The 22,584-nt window shown below is 41.0% G+C and overlaps 1 protein-coding gene across 4 annotated transcripts in view; it reads left to right on the forward strand.

Moving 5' to 3' along the window:
- Positions 1-22,584, forward strand: part of SLC4A4 (solute carrier family 4 member 4) — a 316,692-nt gene that overhangs the window by 29,886 nt on the left and 264,222 nt on the right. For 2 of the 4 annotated variants that reach the window (XM_036878971.2, XM_036878970.2), the window contains exon 2: positions 9,726-9,799. In XM_036878971.2, the coding sequence (XP_036734866.1) occupies positions 9,727-9,799 (73 nt within the window). In that variant the 5' untranslated portion in view covers position 9,726. Of the gene's footprint in view, positions 1-9,256; positions 9,384-9,496; positions 9,515-9,725; positions 9,800-22,584 lie in introns of those variants that run through there. The other 2 variants (XM_057502301.1, XM_057502300.1) reach the window with 2 other exon arrangements.

Genomic DNA, 22,584 nt, shown 5'->3' on the forward strand with positions numbered 1-22,584 from the left:
GGAAAATGAAGGATAAACTTTGAACAGCATTATGGAAAGAGACATTTTAGTAAGGGAATGGAGACCAGATAGAGAGGTTCTCTTCATTGTTCACGTAACAGTGAACTGTACTCCTAAAGTTTATGAGATAAAAGTTGTTTTTCTGCTTGGCAGAGTAGCCCAGTGATGTACTCTTCCGGCTTTTGATGTAGTAGATCCTTGGCATGTGTGAATCCAACAATTGTGATTTCAGCTATCTGCTGGTACCCCTGAATGGTCATACCCTGTAGTCATCTGTGCTTTGTAGAGACACATGTGGTGTCTCAGCACTGCAGGTCATCCCAGTTGCCTTCTCTTCCTTGAGAGTTCAGAAACGTATGAAGCTACACTTGACCACATGTTATATCAGAAATTATGCTACACACGTATTTGTGAATTTGGGCATTTGCAAAACGATTGGGGAGGGAATGGTTCGTGAATTTCAAGTGTCTGCATATACTCTATAGGTGTTCTGGTGAGTCTGCTCTTTCACCAAAAGTCGGTTTAATATTTGTGATCCCAGTTCCTAAAGAGTTTGGAAAAGATTAATCAAATCAGCTAAAGAGAGGCAGCATGACTTGTAGTAGTACAATTATAGACTTGTAAAGCTGGACTGCCTAGGTTCAAATCCTGACTTCAATAGTTATTAGCTGTGTGACTCTGGACAAGTTATTTAACCTCTCTGTGCCTCAGAGATGATGATAAAAATGGCACTTACCTCATTGGATTGTTGTGAGAATTAAATGACTTAATATTTGTAAAGCAGTTGTTAATAGTATGTGACACATAGCTCAACCTAAGTGATTGCTACATAAAAATAAAGACATTTATTTGGGAGGCCTGTTAGAGGATGCTTCAGCCATCAGCCAGTGGGCCTGCCAAGATAGGGAAAGAGGTGAGTGCAAGTGATAAGCTTTCAAGTTATAAGAAAGCATATTTAAGGTAAGCAGTATGGAAAAAAAAAAATTCTTGAAGGTAATGATAGCAAAAAAAAAAAAAATACACAGCAGATTTCAAATACTTAGCTAAAAATTAAAATGTAAAACATCAATTACATGTTAAAATGATAATACCTTACATCTAGTGGGTTAAATAAAATATATTGTTACAGTTAAAAAAAAATCCTTGAAGGTAATGCCTGATAGGCATGGATTAGTTAATTACGCAGGAGTATGGTAGGGTGGTTAAAACTGTGGACTGCTGAGTTCAACTGCCTACCTGGTTTTCTTGTCACACTGACTGTGTGACTTGGGGCTAATTACTTAACTTCAAATTACAATTCCCAAATAGGATGGGGAAAGTACTCTCCTCATGGAGTTGTTGAGGATTGAATTAAATAATCATTGTAAAGTGTTTAGCAGAACTCTCTGGCATATGGGAAGTGTTTAGACATGGGACTTTAAAAAATTCGTAGGTGATGAGAGCCCCTGCATGGTTACGGGTGTTGGGATCCTTAAGCTGTCACCCTCAGCCTGTCCTGTTGCTGAACCAATCAGACAAAACCTCACAGCCCTGAGAATGAAGTAGTGCGTGCCTGATGCCCAGCTCAGTGCCTGGCAGGTAGCAAAAACCCAGTCAAATGCTGGGAACCTCATTTCCGCCAGCAGGCTTGGGGGTTCAGGGTGGAAGATGCAGAGTGTGGCTGCCACCCTGGGTGGAGGTGGGAAGGGAAGGCAGGCGCCTGTCTCCAGCATCAGTTCTAGTTGTCAGAGGTGTGTATGTCAGGGGCTGTACCTGACTCGATGCCATCTGGCATCTAAAAACTTTTATTTATTTATTCCAGAAACTTATTTAGTATCCTAAATCACTTCAGAAGTGTTTTAGGCTAATATTAAAGGACACAGAATTGAGAGGTTACCTAATTTTATCAACATCATGCACTAAAGAGCACAGCTGGGATTTGTGCTTAGTTTTGCCTGGTTTTGCATATATGTAGATGGGCCAGTTTCTGTACCTGACCATCATATAAAATAATGTTCCCAAGGGAAAAATTTTAAAAAAGCAGATTTGCAAGTGAGTTGTTTTGAGTTTTTTGAGGTGTTTGTAGATTCATATGCATATTTGAGAAATAGTGCCAAGAGCCCACTGGTATACTTTGCCAGTTTTCCTCAGGGTTACATTTTACAAAACCTCAATACAATATCGCAACCAGGATATTGGCACTGATACAATCCACTGAACTTACTCAGATTTCCTCCGTTTTACTTGTTCTCCTTTTCTGCGTGTTTGTGTGTATTGAGTTCTATTTAATTTTATCACCTGTATAGAATCGTGTATCTACCACCATAGGGAAGGTACTGGACAGAGCCAACTCCACAGGGTCCCTCATGTTGCCCACTTACAACCACAAACACCCCCTCCCCCAATCTCCCCCATCCTATTCTCTGGCTACCACTCATCTACCCTTCAGATCTAAAATTTTGTCACTTCAAAAAGTGTTATGTAACTGGAATCATACAGTATGTAACCTTTTGGGATAGATTTTTTTTCCACTCAGTGTGATTCCCTGGAGAGGCATTCAGTTTGTTTGTTTTGTGTACCAATAGTCTGTTCCTCTTTATTGCTAAGCAAGTCTTCCATGGTATGGGTGCACTATAGTGCGTGTAATCATTCACCTATTGAAAGACATCTGGGCTAATTCTAGTTTTTGGCTATGACAAATAAACCTGCTATGAACATTCATGTAGAAGTTTTTATGTGAACATAAGTTTTCATTTCTCTGGGATAAGTGCCCAAGAATACAAATGAACCTTTAATGCAATGCGTAAATCCAGAATTATGTTTGGAGTGATCCTGCTCTGGATTATGTTTCCACCTTTCCTCCAGTCCACAGTCTGAACTCATGTGGGGCTGTCACCCATTTCTCCCTGGCCCTGGGCCTGTGTAAATTTCCAGACTGATTAGGGCACTCCTGCACTCTGCAGAGGGGATTTGCTTTGCTTTGTTGCCGGCTGACCTCCAGAGTGCCTCTCCGTTAGTCACGCTCCTTAGGTTTGCCACACTGAGGTCTCTGCCCCAGCATGTAAGTCTGCAGCTCCAGCCACCTCTACAGTGAAGCCAGCCAGTGTGTTCTTCTCCCTTCCTTCCTGCGGGAGTGAAGGGCCCTTGTGGGACCTGGTGACGATTTGAAGGGCACTGTTGGAGCTTTGCCTCCGCTCTGGCCTCTGCTTCCCTGTAGTGAACGCACGTTGCCAAAAGATGGCAGTGCTCTTTGCGGCCGCTGAGATTGCTCTCCCCTGTCGCCTGTGGTTTGGAGAATCGATATTCATGTTTTTTTGTGTGTGTGTTGAAATGTGCACAGCAGATTTTCCAAAACAACAAAGGCACCAATAAAATGCTGTGTGGTTTCAAAAATTTGAAAGACAACATCACGTTTGCAAATGATTTATAATGAAAATAATTCCCCACTTAGAAAGGATTTGAATAGGGAATAGAATTCAGAGATGTGTGTGTGAGTGTGTAATTTCAGATGTCAGTATGGGTTGTTGCATTCTGTGTAGCTCCTGAAAAAGACCTGTGAAAATGCTGGTTTTTGCCCCCCCATCTGATCTATGACCAGCATAGTAGCAGGGACAGTGGGCTTTTGAGCTCTGAGATTTGAGATTAACATCTCGTAGTCCTCAAGTAAAGGCCCTTATGTGCGCTGTAAATATAATTGCTAGGGCAGCAAGGGCTAATGATAACAAAACTCTTCATTTCCTTGTATTTGTCCAACCCCTGTGTGCGTCACTTCGGTGTGTGCGGGCATGTGGTAAGGAACTGTTTAAACATTTGCTATCCACAGGAAAGTCGTTGTAAAGTGAGAGATTATGGGGTTCACTGATGTCGTAAACAGATCAAGCTAGTGAGAATAAAGCGAGATGAGTTTAAATATGAGGTTAACAACTACACTTAAGCTGTATGAACAGGAAGAACCAGCGGTGCCAAACTCAGATACGGACGTGTTGAAAACCGGAGCTATTCTGCTCCTCGAGTGCTGTCCCCGGGGGCCTTTTTGGAAGTAGTCAGAAAGCCCCCATGTGAGGGTGCGGAGGGCAGTGGGCTGGCTTTGGGACTGGGCCACAGTGCAGAGTGTGTCCTCTACTGTGCATGCCAGGGTGCCAAGGTCGGGGGGGTCTGTCTTCCTCTTCTCTGCATCTGAGTGCTGCTCACGCTATGGCCACACTCCTGGGTGACAAGGGAACAGGTGGCTCCACGTTAAGCAGCAGGCTTTGTGCTAGTGCATCCGTTGGCAAAAGCCTCAGGTTAGGAGAACTGCTCTGTATAAAGTTCTAACTCTGAAACCAGATGCTGTTACTATAGAGACGGTGAAATGCCACCGTGGGAGGCACACCAGGGGAGGATGGGAGAAGGGGGGTGGGAGGGCAAGTGAGGCGAGTCTGAAGGCTAGCTTACCCAGACCTTCAACCTTTAGCAGCACGGGGACAGCAGGCTGGCATTCTGCTACTTGGGTGCTGGCAGCCTGCCACTTGCTGACCAGCTGAGTGGCAGCTGCTTGCGCGGTGCAGACTTGCTGGTGAGCACGTTGGCAGTTGGCGAGGGCCCTTGGGGTGGGAACTCAGGGGAGTGGAATGTAGATGGGTGCCCAAGGCCCAGTGGTTGACAGTTTTGCACAGATGTTTCTCGTGGTGGGCTTCAGTCACCCTCTCGAGTCTGTCACTGGTTAGGACCTGCTGGGGAAAGCTGGTCCGATTGGCAGTGGATTTGACTTGTGTTACAGTTGAATCATATTAGTGTCCCAGAATAATGGAGAATGAGAGAAACGCCATGTTGGGTGTGGACTTCTGAGGAAGGGGTGTAACTACTGCTGTCAGAGGCCCTGCTGAAGGAAGGCATTATTGGCTCCTTGTGGATTTTATACTGACTGGTGTGACCCTTATCCCCGTGATGCTTGTGGGAAGCTTCCAAATCTATTCTGAACTTTGCCTCACGCTGGTGATGTGAGCAGCCCAGGGAGTTGTTGAGAAGGTGCTCTTTCCCTGCTTCACTCCAGCAAGTGCAGCACATGTGCAAGGAACATTCTGAGAATGGATTTGGGGTCCTGATTAGGGACTAGATGAGTTAATTTCTTCCTATTGATAGAGGAGAAAACGGGTTGGGCCAGATGGTCATTTAAAAGTTATCTTTCTTACTAATAATAGCAAGTAACTGCTGGGAGAATTTTAGGGGAGGAATGCAAGTCCAAGGAACTGATGTTTGTGGTGTAAAGGTGAGAAAAAGCTGTAAAATCCCTATGCCTGGTGCAGAAGGCCAGATGCGCCATGCTGGCCTCGCCCTTGAGGAGAGGGATGCCCTGGGAAAGGCTGCTGGCGCGGGCAGGTGTGTGTTTTCAGTCCGTGGTACCTATCTTCTTGGCTTCCTGCAGAGAAGAAGCTGCTTGCAGATGCTCTGCATTGTCCATCAGGAAGAAGAGGTTTTTAATTACTTGCTATGTATAGTCTTGGAGGGAATGCGAAATATGTGTCAAAGAGCCAAGGAATGCAGCGGTCATTACCCTTACTTTGACTCCGATGGGGCATAGGGACAGTGCTCCAGGCAGGCCGGGTGGCTTCTCAGCCCCGGAAGAGCCCCTGTGGTCTCCTATAGTTTTTACTAGTTTTCTGCCTTTACTTCTGCTTTGGTTGGTTGTTGCATGCAATTTTGGGAAGGGCTTAGGCTAAACATTTGTTTAGGAAATTATATAAAAAGATCAACAGAAAGACTTTACAACCAGCTCGATTAATGGGGGGGTATAGAAATGATGCTCTACAGAAACTGCATTGGATTCTGTAGTTGATAGGACTGGAGAGGGTTAGTTCTATGAAGAAATGTGGGCTGAGCTCCTCTTTGTTTTCCAAAGGGGAGACCGTACTGTTAATACACATGCAGTAGAACAGGGCTACGGGATTTTGTTGTGCTTCTGAGGTCTTCTAAGAAAACTTCGCCATTAAGCAGCCATCCTTATCTCTGTTTACAAACGTGTCTGTCCTACTGATGTCCTACTTGTTCCTTGGGCTGACTCTCCTGGATTGCTGGGGAAACCTTCTGGGAGGCAGATGTGATTACAGTAGAGCCCTCATGTATCTTGCTCATCACTGAATCTCCAGTGCCTCAGAGTGTGTCTGGAACTTAGTAGGCACTCAGTGGATATTTCCTGAATGAATGATTGGGGGAGGGTGGGAAGGAGACGGTATGACTGAATGGCTGTGTGTGCCTAGCACTGTGTACGGTATGTTTTGCATGCTCTGGTCATTGTCACCGCTGACCTCCATATTGCCAAGTTCAGTTTTCACTTCTCCGTCTCCACCTCGACAGCCTTTCAGTAGCAACATTCTCCTCTTTTATTTCCTTGACACTGCCCTTCCCTGGTTTTCCTTGTACCTCTGGCTGCTTTTGTTCCTCTGTCCTGCTTGTGAATGTTGGCATGCCTCAGCACTTGGTCTTGGATATACACCTCTATTTCAAGATTTTCTTCCTGGATGACCTCATGTAGTCAGAACTTCTGATACCGGTTGTATTCACTGAAGCTCCAATCTTCATCTTCAGCCCTAGCCTCCTGAGATATAGACTTAGACATTTAGGTATGTGCCCCATAGCTTCTTTTCATACGTAATAAACATCTCAACCATGAAGTGTCCAGAAAAGAACTCTGATTCCTTCCCCAAAACCTGTTTCTCCCACAGCTTTCCCTGGGTTCTTGAGATAGTTTCCAAGTATCTTTGGTCCTGTTCTCCATTTTTCATATAGCAGCCAGAGCTGATGCTTTCAAATGTAAAACAGCTCAAGTCATTTCCCATCTTAAAACTCTCAACTATAGTTAATAATACTGCCTTGCATATTTGAAAGTTGCTAAGAGAGGCTGTCTTAGAAGTTCCCATTACAGGAAAAAAACCCTTTGTATTTATGTGTGGTGATAGATGTTAACTAGTTATGATCATTTCACAATATATACAAATATCAAATTATTATGTTTTATACCTGAAGCTAATATAATGTTATATGTCAGTTATACACCAGTAAAACAAGACAAAATAAAAGAAACTCTTCACAGCTTCTGTAACCTAAACTTCTGATGGCTTACCATAGCCTGCATGGGCCTGATTCCCTCTAGCATATTGTCCACTACCGCTGACCTTCTGTCCTTCTGTCAGCCTCACTGACCTCGTTTCTGTCCTGGGAATATTCTAAATCTGTTGCCACCTTAGGGCTTTTGCACTTGCTCCCTTTGCTTGGAATGCTCTGCCCTCAGGTCTTCCAATACCTGGTTCCTTCTATCACTTTTGTCTCTGCTCAAACATCATCCCTTCAGAAGCCTCAGCTGAATCACCTTATGCCAAGTAGCCCCCTGCCTCATTTTATTTTCTGCAAAGCACTTAATGCTCTCTAAGATTACCTTGTTCATCTGTTTATTATAGTTTCTTAGGCATTTTGTCTGTCTGATTCACAGATGTATTCCCCTCTCTCTGAAGAGTGCCAGGAGTGCAACAGACACTAAATAAATATTTGCTGAATCAGTGAATATGCTTTCTCATTTAATTTTCATGGGACCTGAGCCTCAGAGAGGATGGCAAATGACTTCTCAAGTCTTCAAGGCATTTTCTTTTCTCCTATAATCCTGATGGTGGATTCATATCCTATTTGCATTTAGGTTTATATTTTTAGTTTGAGTTTAGAGAAGGAAAAAGATACATATCAGACTGAACTATTTTATATGAGACTTGTATCTCTGAAAGGTGATATTCTGCAGGTGTCTGAAGGTAATGAGTTTCTTCGTGGCATTGCTCACCAGTAAAGGTCAAGGTAAAAAGAGAAGAAAGGAAAAAAGAAAGGAAAGAAACTACTTTTATAAAACACGTAATAGTTGCTAGGCACAAAACTGAGTGCTTTCATGTCTGTTGCCTAATTCGAATCTCAAAACAATCCTGAAAAGTTATTATTACCTTGAATTTTACAGATGGAATAACTGAAGTTCCAAAAAGCTAAAAACGCTTTGCTCGAGGTGATACAAATGCTAAGTGGTAGAACACATTTCTTTTTTGCTATTATTAATGTACAATTACATGAGCAATATTATGGTTACTAGACTCCCCCTATTAGCAAGTCCCACCACATACCCCATTACAGTCACTGTCCATCAGCATAGTAAGATGCTATAGAATCACTACTTGTCTTCTCTGTGTTATACTGCCTTCTCCGTATCCCCCCCACTACATTATGTATGACAATTGTAATACCCCTTTCCCCCCCTTATCCCTCCCTTCCCACCCAACTTCCCTAGTTCCTTTCCCTTTGGTAACTGTTAGTCCATTCTTGGGTTCTGTGAGTCTGCTGCTGTTTTGGGTAGAACACATTTCTTAAACTGAGCTCTGCCTGACACCAAATTTCTGACTTTTTATGCTAACTTGGTTGCCTGGTGGGATGGATATGTTCCTAAAATAGAAAGGATGAAAATGTGAATTCACTGCATATCCACATAGACTGTAACATATCTGAAGCATAAGAATAAGTGTTATAGACAATATGGAAAAGAGACCTACAGTATGCAATGCCTGAGCATATAACTGGATAAGCAGAATACAGAGTGAACATTTGGTTTTCTGGCAGAGCTCATGTATGGTATGACATAGAGCAGCTGCCCCCAGAGAAAGTTCTTTGTTTCTAGACTGGTATGACACAAGCAGCATTTGAGCAATTCGGGATTTCTTTCTGCTTTCACTATAAATAGAGTTCATGGAATTCTGTATGTCAAAGTTAATGCAATGAAGAGGAGTCACAATAAGATAGAAATAAACCTTAACTCATTCTATAAACTAAGAAGCAGGTTTGGCATCAGGAGGCCAAAAACACTGTCATTACTTGGATGGATTCTGAGCTCTTATTTAGCATATGAAATTGCAGAGTAGATCCTATTATGTAAGGAGACATGAAGACGGCATAATGTGGCTACAACTTTGTGCCCTTCTGAGAAGAGCTAAAATGACAGTTTAAACAGAGAGAGATGTGTGATAAGAATGTGGAAAATGAATGAATGAGTGGCATATATATGTGACAGTTGCTGAAGCCGGGTTGCTAGATAATCCTCAGATGTCAGATTTCCGTAAGGCCAACATGTGACTCAAAGCTTGCCACTCAACAGAGAACACTGGGCTGGGCTGTGTTAGGAGGCTGGCTGGAAGCTAGGCTCCCACTGTGCACTAGCCTAACTCCCTGTCGCTTCTGTGTGTGGGTGTGCATGTGTGCGTGCGTGTGTGTGTGTGTGTGTGTGTGTGTGTGTGAGGGTATACATTTTTATGTAGTGGGTGGGTGTTTAAAGAGCTAAGCACTGAAGCTGGATTTCCACAAACGATCATCACGAGCACTCCAGACACACCAAACTTCCTCTCTTGGTATTTTTTTTTTTTTTTGCCTTCATCTTTTCTATTTTTATTTGCAAGTCACAAACGGGAGAACCCCCAACATCCAGCCTACAGGATTGAGATGACTTTCTCTCACCTGTCCATGTGGGTGCCTTCTCAAGGTTAGAACTGAAGCTATGTGGGACCGGCATATTCCCCAGCACCAGATCAGAGGAGCTGCGTGCAGAAGTGGCAGACACCAAGGGGAGAGTGACTCTGCCCTGTGAACATGAACAGCAGCTTGCAGGTCAACCTGCCCAGGAGCTGGGCTACTTCCAGTGGCTCACTCCAGGAGAAGTCTGAGCATTCTTTTTTTCTTTTTTATTACTATAGGATGGAGGATGAAGCTGTCCTGGACAGAGGGGCTTCTTTCCTTAAGCATGTGTGTGATGAAGAAGAAGTAGAAGGTGAGATTTTTGGGTCTGGGGAAGTATATATTCATGTGTCTATGTCTTTGTAGATAACACCACTCACACATTTCATGTATCTTTTATTTATGAAATTAAAAACCAAAGCTTTCCTATGGAGTTTCATTAATCTCTACATTTTCCTTCAACACAAAGTAATTTTAAGAACTTCACTGGACCATCAGAATATGAATCAGTGTTGTCCTGCATGGTTAAAACGGTGGTGGTGGGGGTCTCACTTTGAGGCAGGTGCCCCTATTAGTGTGCTTCTCTGTTGAAAATAAATATTTTGCTGGATAATATTAACCACCTTCTAATGACTAATTCAAGGAAGCTTCTAGGTTTATATAAATGTGTTTGGCATCATCTTCTAGCAAAGATATCTAACAAGATAGCTTGTGGGGTAGAGAAACAGATGTTACAGAAGGAAAATGATACTATTTGTAGGAAAAATGGATCTCAATTGAGGATATAAAGAGGAGTAATCATGGATGTGTCTCAGAAGAAGATGGACAATTTCTTGCTTAAACACCTCCAGGACCTCTTTGCTAATAATGTTCCCCAGTGCCTGTTAAAAACCAAATAAGAGTTCATTTCATCCAGTGCTATGCTGTTTGTAATGTGCATTCTCTTCTCCTTTCCTGTGACTTCACACTAATGTGGGAATAATACTGTTTATTTATTGGTGAGAAGGCAGGGCTTCATTGTTATTTATTAATGTAATTGCATGAAGGCATCAGAGATGTGCAAAGTATTATTAATAATTTTAATCAGATTTAAAAGATAATCAGAATTATAGACAGTACTCATACAGTTAGATGAAACCTACAGGTGAACTCTGTCATACATTCTGCTCTTTAAAATCACCTGAGAGACAATTCATATGTATTTTGGAAACTCTAATCTGATTGTTGCCATTGGCTAAACATTTAATACTTGCTGAACACTTGGACCAGGGTGGTGGTGGGGTTGGGCAAAAAAGGGTGGGTGGTGTGTGTTTGGAGTGATTCTTTCACCAGACTGCACACCAGGTCCCAGGCAAGCAATGCCCCTGTGCCACCTGGAGTAGTTTGACTAGTGTGGCCATTGTGTCCTTTCTCATGTTTCCTTAGTAAGTTTCTTTTGACCATGTAGTGGTGGAGCATTGGGCCCTCTACCCCCACCCATTTCCCTTCTTCCCACATTTATGCTCTTGAGACTGACTAATAAGAATTTGATGCCTAAGTTTCTTAGGGAAAAGGAAACTACAATATTTTCTTTCATATTGTTTTATGGGTTCCTTGCACTTTTATAACATGACTGTGGGAAAATGTCAAGTTGGTGAATGCAAAATAGTAAAACTTTTGTCTTCTGATTCTTAACCTATGATATTAGGTCTCCATTGTGGTGATTCTGCCACCGTCCCAGTGTCAGGGAACAGTTAAGAATCTTAAAGTTATAGCATATGAATGTAAGAAATATTATAGGATTAAGCAAATATTCTATAGTTTCAGGACAATTAGAGTAGAAAAATCAGTGAGAAAGCCTGGGAATGAGATGTACTCTGCGTGTGTGCGTGTGCGTGTGTGTGTGTTTTCCTTGAGAATAATGTTCTAGCTAAGTTCACAGGAGATGTAAATCGCCTCTTGAGTTCGTAAGGTCTGTGGGATTGACTGCACTCTACCGCAGTAGGATATTGTACATGGGCTTCTTAAGGCCTTGACGAAGAGGTTTATTTCCTGAAGTATTTCCCTTGATTTTCAAGCACAAAAATTAAGTCAACAATGTAATGAATAGGACACAAATCTGTAGCCAGGTTTCTTAAAGGAGAAACAAAAAAGACAACAGAAATGGTAAAGCATCTGTGAAATTGTTTGGCTTTGTGATGATTAAAGTTGCCACATGGATTTTGTGTATTTTCGTATTCTGACAAGACTTCTATTTTAATGGTTATCTTTCATGTCAATGAGAGCCTGAGCTGATGACATTTCTTTCAAGGCAGGTTGAGCTCGTTACCTGTTGCTGAATCTTGAGGCCCCATGGGATGGTTGCTTACAGTGTTGTTATGTGGTGGAGAATGTCCAAGAGTGCAGGCTGCTCTGTAGTACAAGTGCTGAACTACAACCAGGAACCATTTGTTTCTAATTCAGTGTCCTTCCCAGTGATGCTCACATTTTCTCAACTTGGCTTCATCTAGTGGGAATGGGAGGACATACATTTTTATAGTAACTCTAGGTGAAAGTGTGAAGAAGTTGAAATGGACCTGGTGCTTGATGGCTTCGCCACGGTCCTGCTAGTCAAGAAGGAAGCAACAGACAACTTGGCTGTCAGGACCTCTAATAAGGATTCATATTTTGAGTGGGATTGTTTTCTTCAAGGACCCAATATGAGTTTATCTCTTATTTTTAATGCATACAGAAGTGTGTATCTCTTTTGTCTCTGAAATAGCTGAGTTTGTGGTCCATTGATAGCAGAAATAAGGGATCCAGTTTTAAGGATCAGAAATTCAAATGGCAAGATGCTGGAACACCTTAGTTTTGTGTTATCAAATATGTTTCCTTTTATCCAAATAGTTATTGCTCTTGCTTCTAGGATAAACATGGTTGAACTATATTGCAGCACACTTGGCAGAAGTCAACTTAAAATAAAACTTTGTTTTTTAAAAGTAATTGGCACAAATAAGATGTACTACCAATAAGCTATTATTAGGGTGACTAAGGTGCAATAGCTCTGGGTACTGTGAAATGTTCATGCTTTTAGAATGTTTCTTAAGGTCCCCTAATTTGGGGTCATTGGATTCAGATCAGCCTGAAGGCAAGAAGAGCCAGATGCTCTTCACGGAGGGGAGAGCGAGACTTCCAGCCACACCCTCAGTTCACCTGGTAACTTTACTCTCAGTGGGTGGCATGACACTTAATCCACATTCTCAAAATTCAAGAGAAAAACTGTCAACTGCAAAACTCAAAAAATAGAGTGAGTCAGAAGAGGAGTCATCCTCTGTTTAAATAATGAATTTATCTGTGTGGAGCAGATTTAAAGACCTAAATCTCATTGCCACATAATTTCCCTCATGTGCATTTGTGTTACTCATTTGAAGAGATACTCTTTAAAAAAGGAAACCAAGTGCCAATTTTAATCTTTAAAATAAAGAGGAGTTTTTATATCCTCTCTTTCATTGGCTGTCTGGTACTGTGGATGGCTTTGTAAAGTTAACATTTTGGCACAGAGTGGTTACTGTGGGTAAAGTCATTTAAAAATTCCTATGTTTCAGAGGCTCATACTTGCTTCTGTACCAAAGGCTAGTTCCAGTTCAGGCCGTTCCACAGAATTATTGTGTAGATGACAAATTGATATTAGCAGAAGGATCCAGAAATGCCGACCATGAGGAGCAGCACTAAGATTTCATTTCAAACACACTTGGAGGAAGTTGCCAAATTTTGTTGGGTGAACCAAGGTTGAGAGAGGAAGAAAGAGTCCCAGGTAGCTCTTTCCAAACAGAAGGAAATCCTATGGATGTTTTATCCTTAAAAAGTCAGCCAGGATTTTGGATCTGTATGATATAAACAGATTACTTAATATTCTCAGATTTTGCAAGAGGGGAAAAGAGCAAACTCCACCTTATCCTTTGAGATAAGGCCTTGGCTCTGTAGGGCTAGGTGACTTCCCAGCAAAGCCTTGGCAACTCTGACTTTATGAGGAGGGGCGTTTTCTTAACATCAAGTCTAACCAGCAGCTCAGGAAGCATAAAGTACAGCAAGACAATATTGGCTGAAGTATGTCTCCATTTCTGAAGTTTGATTGGTGCTCTCAAAGTTATTATGATACATTGTTGTGGTTTTCCTCTTCCATTCAAAACCAAGTCCAAAAGGAAGTGCGCTCCCATCTGTCCAAATGGAAGAATAATTCCACAAATTCCCATGTCTGCTGATGGACATTAAAAGGAAGAGTATTGTTGAAAATGCATGGAATTTACAAGAGGATTATTTTTAGGGAAGTAGAAGTTATTAAGTAGGGCATGGTCTGAAAGAGAGTAGACATTCATTGACTATTAAAACAATTGAATAAATGAATAGATAACAAAAACTAAATGAAGCTGTGTAGAATTACTCCATGTAACCTAAAATCTTTGTTTAAATTTTTAGTTACAGATTTTGTTCCCTTAGTATTCTTAGGCAAATGAGATAAGAATGCACAATGGTCCTGTCCTTGCTATTACTCCTGTTTGACTTTGCATAGATCATTGACATATTTATCTCATTTATCTATAAGAAAAACAAGCTCCTAAAACACCTCTGCCTTATTCTCTTTTTTCTACTTCATCTTTTGAAGAGAGAGACTAAAATGATGAAAGGGTGGCTATTGTCTTTTTGGAGATCAGGATCTCAACATTTTACAGACATGAAATCATAATGACCTAAACCTATTTTTCACTAGAGGATATTGTGATGATGTATTTATGTATACTGGAAGAGGTAGTATTCTAGAAAAAGTGGGGCTGGGTAGACATTTGTTAATAATTACAATGTGAAAATGTAATTGCCAAGAAGGAGTGAATGAAAACCTATCAGATGGGAAAGGAGGGGCCCAGGCAGGGCTGGGGCTATTCTGAGCCCTGGATATAAGTGTCCGGTTGCATTTTGCTGACCTCTTCTCCGCTGTTCACTCTAATTGCTCATAAGCAGTGTGTACAGAGGAGACCCTCAGGCAAACATTGCTGAAGGAAAGCCTTCTTAAAAGAAACATGTACCCACACATTGGAGAGCTTTAAAGGAGTGTGGTGAGGTGTTTAAAGTTGATGCTTGAACAGCAACTTGGGTTTCCCAGGGCGGGCTGAGCCCAACTTGGCCCTGCTTCCTTCTCATCAAGGCTTCTGCTGAAAGCCTGCCAGAGGCCCTAAAGCAGGCAGCACTTAGCTCAGGAGCTCTGTGACTCCTCCTGCTGAACTGTGTCAGTGAAGAGAAATATTTGTACGTAGATTTCTTTAGTTTAAAGGAAATCTGATGATAATTTCATGGGTTTTGATGATAATTTCATGGGCTGCATAGGAACCAGCCATTCCTTCCTAGAGTTTTCCAGTTGTAGAGAATTCCCTGGCAGTACCATATGGGCTGAAGCCCTCCTGAAGCCACTTTCTGTTCCAGGTGTCTCATTATTCTATGACAATTAGCCATTACAAATTGAACTCGATACTTGGATTGTGTTTTGCAAGGATCCAAAAATTCTGAAATAATACACTTGCAGCAATTTTGTCTACAGATTGAGTTTCTTTTTGGAAGCATTTTATCTGGTTATATTTTTGAGACATTGATATTTACTTTTGGGACATTTTATTTGATGTTTGTTTATCTCATTAATTTTATTCCTAGATTGTTAAAGCAGGGTGGCTAAACATCATTTTGGGAATAAAAGTTTTAAAACTTGTGTGAAGTCTATTGTCAAATCATTGCATAAGTGAAGGAAGCAAATTACAGTTTGGGTTTTGGGTTTTCTTGCTCTGTTTTAATAATTACCAGAAACAATGTTGCTACTGTATCTGGTATTAGGAATAGGAGTGCTGTATATTATTTCATTCCCTCTGCTCTTTCTTTTTGATTGATAAAGCCTCATTAATAATTTTCAATGATTATTATCATTCCAAAAATTCTAACTGGATTAAATGTTTTTTATTTGCTTAATTCATTTTTACTGACATCTATCCTTTGCCTTCCTAACCACACTTATACTTCTTGTATTGGAAAAGGTAAGCAAAATGGCTAAGTGAAGTTTCCCAAGGCCTGCTGTCTATTTTTCTTTGGTCATTCTGATTCCATTTAAGCTTTGGGTATGAGATCTGATTTTCATGGTTAAACTGACCTAATGTACATCACCCCTAATTTGTTAGATTATCTCTTTTTCCAAGAAGAGGCATATTAACTGTAACTGTAAGCAGGATAAAATAGAAGTGTGTGCCTATTGTCTAATAAAGCCTGCAAAATTTCTTCTTCTGGAAAACAGATTTAAGTGTATGGTATTTTCCCACCAATGAGGAGGATTCAAGGGTCTATTATGTGGATATGCAATGTATATACACATATATTATTTATGTATTTGTGTGTATATTCCTTCCCCCACCAACACACACACACACATACAGAGACTAGAATAATTCTGTTCCCTACTGGCTATTATGTAACTTAGATGCCAACTAAGTGAGATTATGTAACAATATAGAAATAATACTATGTATTCAAATCTGAGCTAAATTTCTCCATCTTTATCACAAGATTCAGAATTACCAGAGGAATTGAGAACTAGGGCTGATAAGGGAGAGTAGAGTGAGAATAGAATAAAGCTGAATAAAGCTTAGTTGAGGCTCTCTTACTGCTCTGGTTACTCTGGTGGTGAAGTTTTGTTTGATTCTATTTGACTTTGCTTGGCTGATAGCATTTAAGGGATTGAAGTGAGAGCCAGCCATACAGGAGTTCACAGGCGGTCCCCAGCATTGTGCTCCTGAAGTTGCTCTTTGCAGGTTGGATGAAGGTGGAGGCAGGGAGGGTGGCGAGTGACAGCCACTGAATCAGTAGTACAGGTGACTTAAATAACTTCCTTCTCAGAAGAGCTGCAGAAGCTTTTAAATCTGGTTGTTTCTATCTTTCCATAGAGTTAGAATTAGAAGGCAGCTACCCTAAGGGCTGTATCCAATGTGTTCACCTTTCTTTATACTCTGATGACTTTGAAAGGAGAACAGACTCTACCTGAACCTCAAGACGTTGTTCTATTGACCCTTTTCATGGGTCAATGCTCAGTAATGTTTACCAGGCCAAAACTTCTGGAAATACAAATAAGTTTTGACTTTTCATATTACTGGCCAGCATATCAGCTTTAGAGGACCAGAATTGCACATTTATAGATTGGTTAAATCACCATACCACCTCTAGCTGATCATTAAATTTTCAACAAATAATTCTACTGAAAAACAAAGGAAATGTCTTGGTTGTAGAATGGAAGCTCAAAATTAAATCCAGCGGATGCATGAATTTGGCAAATTAAATCAGTATATGATTGTTCAGGTACTTCGGTCTGTGCTGTGGGTTAGAGAGCACTGTGGACAACCAGGAGTCTCAGAACCTATTTCTGTTCCTGGCTCTGCCCTGCCTCTCTGGGTGACAAGAGGCCAGTCATTCTTGTGTAGTTACATTTCTATCATGTAAAGTGAGGTTAATAACCTATCTTTTTATCTACCTACCAGAGATGCTCTAAGGATTCTTAGATAATACCATCAAAATACTTTGATATTTGCAGTAAACCATTGAAAAATTAATTTCTGAATCTCAGTTTTTCATACAAAGAGATAGCATTTGAACCTCCTCACCCTCTAGCTTTGCTAGGAGTTTAAGTAAATTAATTTGAAATGCCCAAGGTGAACCGTATCAATAAGATACTATCTCCCTTAGATATATTCCCTGCATGTAATTTATCTTCATGCTTGGTAGTTTCTTGCCAGTGGTTGCTGTGAGTGCAGTATGCTTTTGGACTAAAGCTAATACTGATAACCTGGTAGTCAACAAATTAGTTGACTAGTACTATGTTAACTCTTCTTATTAGCTAACTGATGGAGGATACTTTTTTCTTCTTCTTCTTCTTCAATCGTATCAAAATGTTAAGAACAGTTGTAGATATAAGCTCTAATGTGTTGCTTTTTCAAGTTACATGTATTATGTATTATGGAATGTTATGCCATATTCCAATTAGAACCACAATCAGTATTCAGTTAAATAAACCAATCATTATTTAAGGACACAAGGTTGGCTGATAATATAGAGAGTGTATCATGTATGTGGTTGAGTTTACAAGGGAGACAAGGGTATGTACTTCCCATAGAGTGGCATCAAGTTGGGACCAGGAATTAGCTAGGTCAGGAGTGATGGAAGCATCACCAGCAGGCATGTAGAAGGCCCAGAGGGGAGAAAGAGGCAAGTTTACTTGAGAAGTGGAAATAAGGCAAATGCGGCTAAGTGATGTGAACAGGGAGAAAGTGGCCTGAGGTGGATAGGACTGAAATAATTCATGGTTTTTATGCTATGCTAAAGGTTTAGGATTTTATTGAGTGTGCACTGGGGAGGTTGCCAAAGGGTTATAAGCAGGCAAGTCAAAATTTGCATTAAAAAAAAAAACCCTTTGACTGCTAGATGGAGAGAGTATCCTGAGGAGACAAAGACAAAAGTGGGAGACTGTTGCTAGGATTCAACTGATAAATGACTTGGGGTTGGATTAGAGTGGGAACAAAAGAGACAGAGACAAATGGGCTGAATTGCCAGGACCTGCTAATGCACAGATGGGTGGATGGGGATGATTATTGCTTCTGGATTTCTTAGGAGCAGTTTGGGAGATTCATGTGCCGTTTTGTGGAGGCTTGAGGTCTGTTCCCTCTGGAGTGGGAAGGGAATTAAGAAAGAGAGATGGATGAGAAGTAGAAGAAGCACCTGCAAGAATCAGAAGTGGGAAGAATCAAAAGGAGAAGAATAAAATAAAGGTGTTGAAATAGCGGATGAAGAGGTGAGAGGGAAAGAAGCCTGGCTGGCCTCACTTTTTCATAAGCTCTTCCTTTTCGGAATGAGCACTGCCCTGGAAAAGTCAGGAAGCCAGGATCCTTGTCCTTGTTATTTCAGTTACTGGAAGCAAATCATTTTAACCTTTCCAAGTCTCATCTATCCATCTGGAAGGTGAGAACATAGAACTACACTTTCTCTAAGATCTTTGTAGCTCTAAACATTCTGTAACAGTGCTAAATATTTTAATTGGTTAAGTGTAGTGGAGCAAATAGAGGAAAAGGTGAAAGGTTCTCTATGACTTCTCAAAGTGACCAGTGGTGGTGGGTGGGAGGACAGATGTCACAGATGGAACATCTGATGTTCTGGGGCAGCTTATGGAACTAAGGGTGGTGGGTTCGAATGGGTCATTCTGTGCTGATAAGACAGAGACAGTTTTGGAGAATTCCTGAGCCTTTTTTTCTTTAGGTAATTATTAACCTGAAATGAGTGATTTTTTTTTTCTGGGGGTGGGGGGTGGCTGTATTTTGCAGTGGAAGACAGGATGTTGGTCGACTGCTACTGTGGTCGTGGGAAAATGGGACAGGGGGCCTTGTATATCCAGGAGCACCAAGAATCCCAGTGCCTGCATCATTAGCTGGTTATTTGGCTTCAGCTGGTTCACTGGTAAATGGAAAGAGTGAACCAGGTGATGTTTCAGGTCATTTCAGCTCTAAAACTGTGATTATGTGCTACTCTTTCAATCAGTGTCATCCTTCTCTTTGTTGGCAGCATGTGGAAAATTACAGTCATGAAGATTCTGGGACTGGGCTGAACTAGGCAAATTTTCCCAAGTTCTTGGTCACTGTTTCAGCTATAGCATTATCCATCTCATTCACCTGTATACAGGTATGTGAGAGGAGGGAATCATGTGAACTAATATTAAATATAGCTGATTAGCCACGAGTGCATTAGCTGCATGGTGGATTATCTGCCTATAGCAACTAAAGACCATCCTTCCTATTGCCCAGTCAGGGCTTAAGCCAGTGCTAAATGGGAAGCCCTAATAGAGTGTGAGACAGACAATGTGGTTAGGATGAGAGTGTGAATGAGTGCATTTATATGTCTCCCTAAGCTGCCTGTCTGGCTGCAATTGCAAATCCAGTCGTCAATGACCACTGGATTAGCCATTGTTCTCTCTCTTCCAACCCTACTTCCCATTCTGTTGTGCAAATGGTGACCACAGAGGAATACTGGAAATGGTCAGTTCTCTGTGTTTGGCTCATAGGTGGCTTTTGCCTGGTGGCATATGTACTGCACATTAAAATTCTCCAGCTCTTTGAGGGTTCTGGGCATCAAGATGAGTGGCAGGTTCATCTCTTTCCGTTGGGTGCTTCCTCGTTGCTCTGAACCCCGCCCTGCCTGGCACTGGCCTTCCCAGGCCGTTTGGCTCCACTGTTCCCTGTTCAGTAAAATGAAAGGCCAACACTCACTGCCTGAAAGCTCTTGGGAAACTCTGCCCAGAGCAGAGCGGACACTGCCAGGCACTTGTTGCTGGGCAGGGTGAGGGGAAGCTGAGGCTGTGGAAGGTGTTGCCTCTTCAGAACATGTAGGCTCTGTATGAGGACTAACGCAGGTGACTGAGGGGCGACTTAGACTTGATTGGAAGTTGGCTTTTTTGTTCTGCTTTCAGGAGTGTGTTTGCAGGAGAGCAGAGCGAGGGGCTCAACGGGGGTGGGAAAAGGGAGAAATTGTGCTGTGCTTCTTTCCCCTTTGGAAAAGGAAGGGGGAAAGAGGATTAACACCTGTGTGGCACCTTTTTGTGCCAGGCGTGGAGGGTGACATTTCTTGTCCACATGATTCAATTGGGATAGTCCGTAAGCATGACACCTATCTATCTCTGTATCTATACATTCATATCTGGATTGATATAAATATAGAGCTATAGATATAGATTATATTTTATATCTATAGATATGAATATAAAAGAAGTTTTGCTAGAGCAAAGTTGAAATTACTTTGGAGAATCAACTTGTTAGAGATTGTGAAGCACTTTAGGAACTGCAGTTTAGAAAAGATAAAGTGATTTTTAGTCCTGTTTATTTATTATGGTGGGCTTTCGTACTCCCTTTAAGTGCTTGTTCTAACTTAGATACTTTCAAATAATTGATGATAACTGAACACGATGAGGAGTTGTATTTCTTTAAAAATGTTCACTAATTCAGACTTTTCATATAGTGCCAGCTAGTTTTTGCTTCTAGTATCAGTTATTGGTCAGGAAACTTCCACACTGGCCTTAGGGTCCTCACCTTTACTGAAGGACTATAATTAGAACTATTTTGCTAAAAATGAGCACTTAAAAGGCAGGTGCACTTAAAAGGAGAAACATTTGCTGAGCCAAAAGACAGGAGTTTAGCCAAGTAATAAGCTCAACTCCCCTTCAAGACTTTTTTCCTGTAGCTGTTCTTGTCTAGAGATTATCATCATCATCATTATCAAATATTAAATATTAAAAGTACTGTGCTCAGTAAGCGCCAGGTAGCAAGCTGAGATTCCTTATCAGTCTTGCTTGGAGAGCCTCAGGTTGCCTTAAGGATTTCTTGGAGGCTCTCAGTGAACCAAATTCCCAGGCAGTTGAGTGGGAAGGAAAGTATTTCCCTGTTTTTCATTGCTTTTACTATTTATTTGCTTGCATGCCCTATCCTAAATGTAATTGGTGGTGTTAATATTAAAATAGTTCCTCATAAACATTCAAAATGATCTATAAATAGATCACATACATAATATGCAATTACCTATTAATAAACAGCTACATTATTTTTTCACTGTGAAAATTTGCTCTTATCCAAAATAGAAAAATAGGCAGCATTCCTTGCCCTGGGTAGTGCTATATGTGCCCCATGTGGATCCTCATGCAAACTTTCACCAAGGGCCACCGGCACCTGCTAACTGCAGCATTGCACCAAGCCTTTGGGAGGATGTTTTCTTGTCATGAGCTAGTATTTATGCCCAAGCACATTAGCAATGTTACTTTGATTATATCTTATTAGAGCTGCTTGTGGACACTCTGATGGGTTTGTGAGTAATAAGTTATTTCTATTTCATTTATTAAAGTGTTTAGGGTTATACATGCTGATCTATTATATTAAGTGCCAAACATACAACCTCCATGGTCTCTGGACTTGATACTATGATTCTGTTTCAGGTTCTTATTCAAGTACTTCTAAAAAAATCTTGGAGATTTGTTTTGATCCAAGAAGTAAAGTCTATAGCATCTTTTTATAATCTATTGCTCATCCAGGGACTCTATCTCCTCTTCTTCATTTTGCTTTTCATAATTACAAAGATATAATAAATATCTCTTTTAATTTTGCTTCCCTGCCCTACATTCTGCTTGGCAACAGCTACAGCATGTTTTAGGCATCTTGGCATAAGATCAGTTTACTTTAGATAAGCTAGGAAAGGCAGTATTTAACTTATGTTTTGAGAATATTGCTGATTAGTTCTGAAAGAATGACATAAAGTGCTAAGTGTTATGGAATCTTTGCTTTGAACTGAATTGAACAGAAATTCAGTTGATCATAGAAGAAACAACAATGTAGATAAAAGTGAGATTTGGAACATCCCCCAATGTTTAATTAAAGATGCAGGCAAGAGGATAGGATGGCAAAGATTTTACCTGTCCTCTGGTATCTTTGAGATAGATATATATTTATAGGTCTAAATCTTTGCCTAAAAATCTACCTTCCCCCCAGGCTACCCCCAGCTGTGCTCATCCTCCTACCTCCCATACTGAGTGAGGTTAGTGTATAAAGTGCATGTCATGAAACTGTCTGCCCACCACAGGGTAGCCTGAGATTTGTGTCTTTTGTTTCCAGCAGCTAGCATGAGAAAGGAACCATAATCAGTTATCAGATTGATAGTATAAATACAGCATCTGTTGCATCCCCCTAAACCCCCAAAACCAAAAACAAACAGCACCTCAGTGGTGATGAAGTACTCATTGTTCTTACACTGAACCGGAGAGAGAATTGGTGGGATGTATTAGCTGGGGACTTACCCTTGTAAATATCCTTAACTTTCCTTAACCTTTGGCTTCTTGCGTGTACAGTGGGGATAATAGCAATATTTAATTCATGCAGTTGTGAGGACTGTGTGAGGCAATAGATGTAAGAGACCTAGCCAGAAACCAGCACATTTGCAAGTCTTCAAGAACTGGTTGCTATTATCTGTGTGTATGGTAAACACAGCAACATGTTTCCTAAAGAAGCTAATAGATCTAATTTTGCAAATAGAGGT

This window comes from Manis pentadactyla, chromosome 5, assembly GCF_030020395.1.
Source record: "Manis pentadactyla isolate mManPen7 chromosome 5, mManPen7.hap1, whole genome shotgun sequence".
NCBI lineage: Eukaryota > Metazoa > Chordata > Mammalia > Pholidota > Manidae > Manis > Manis pentadactyla.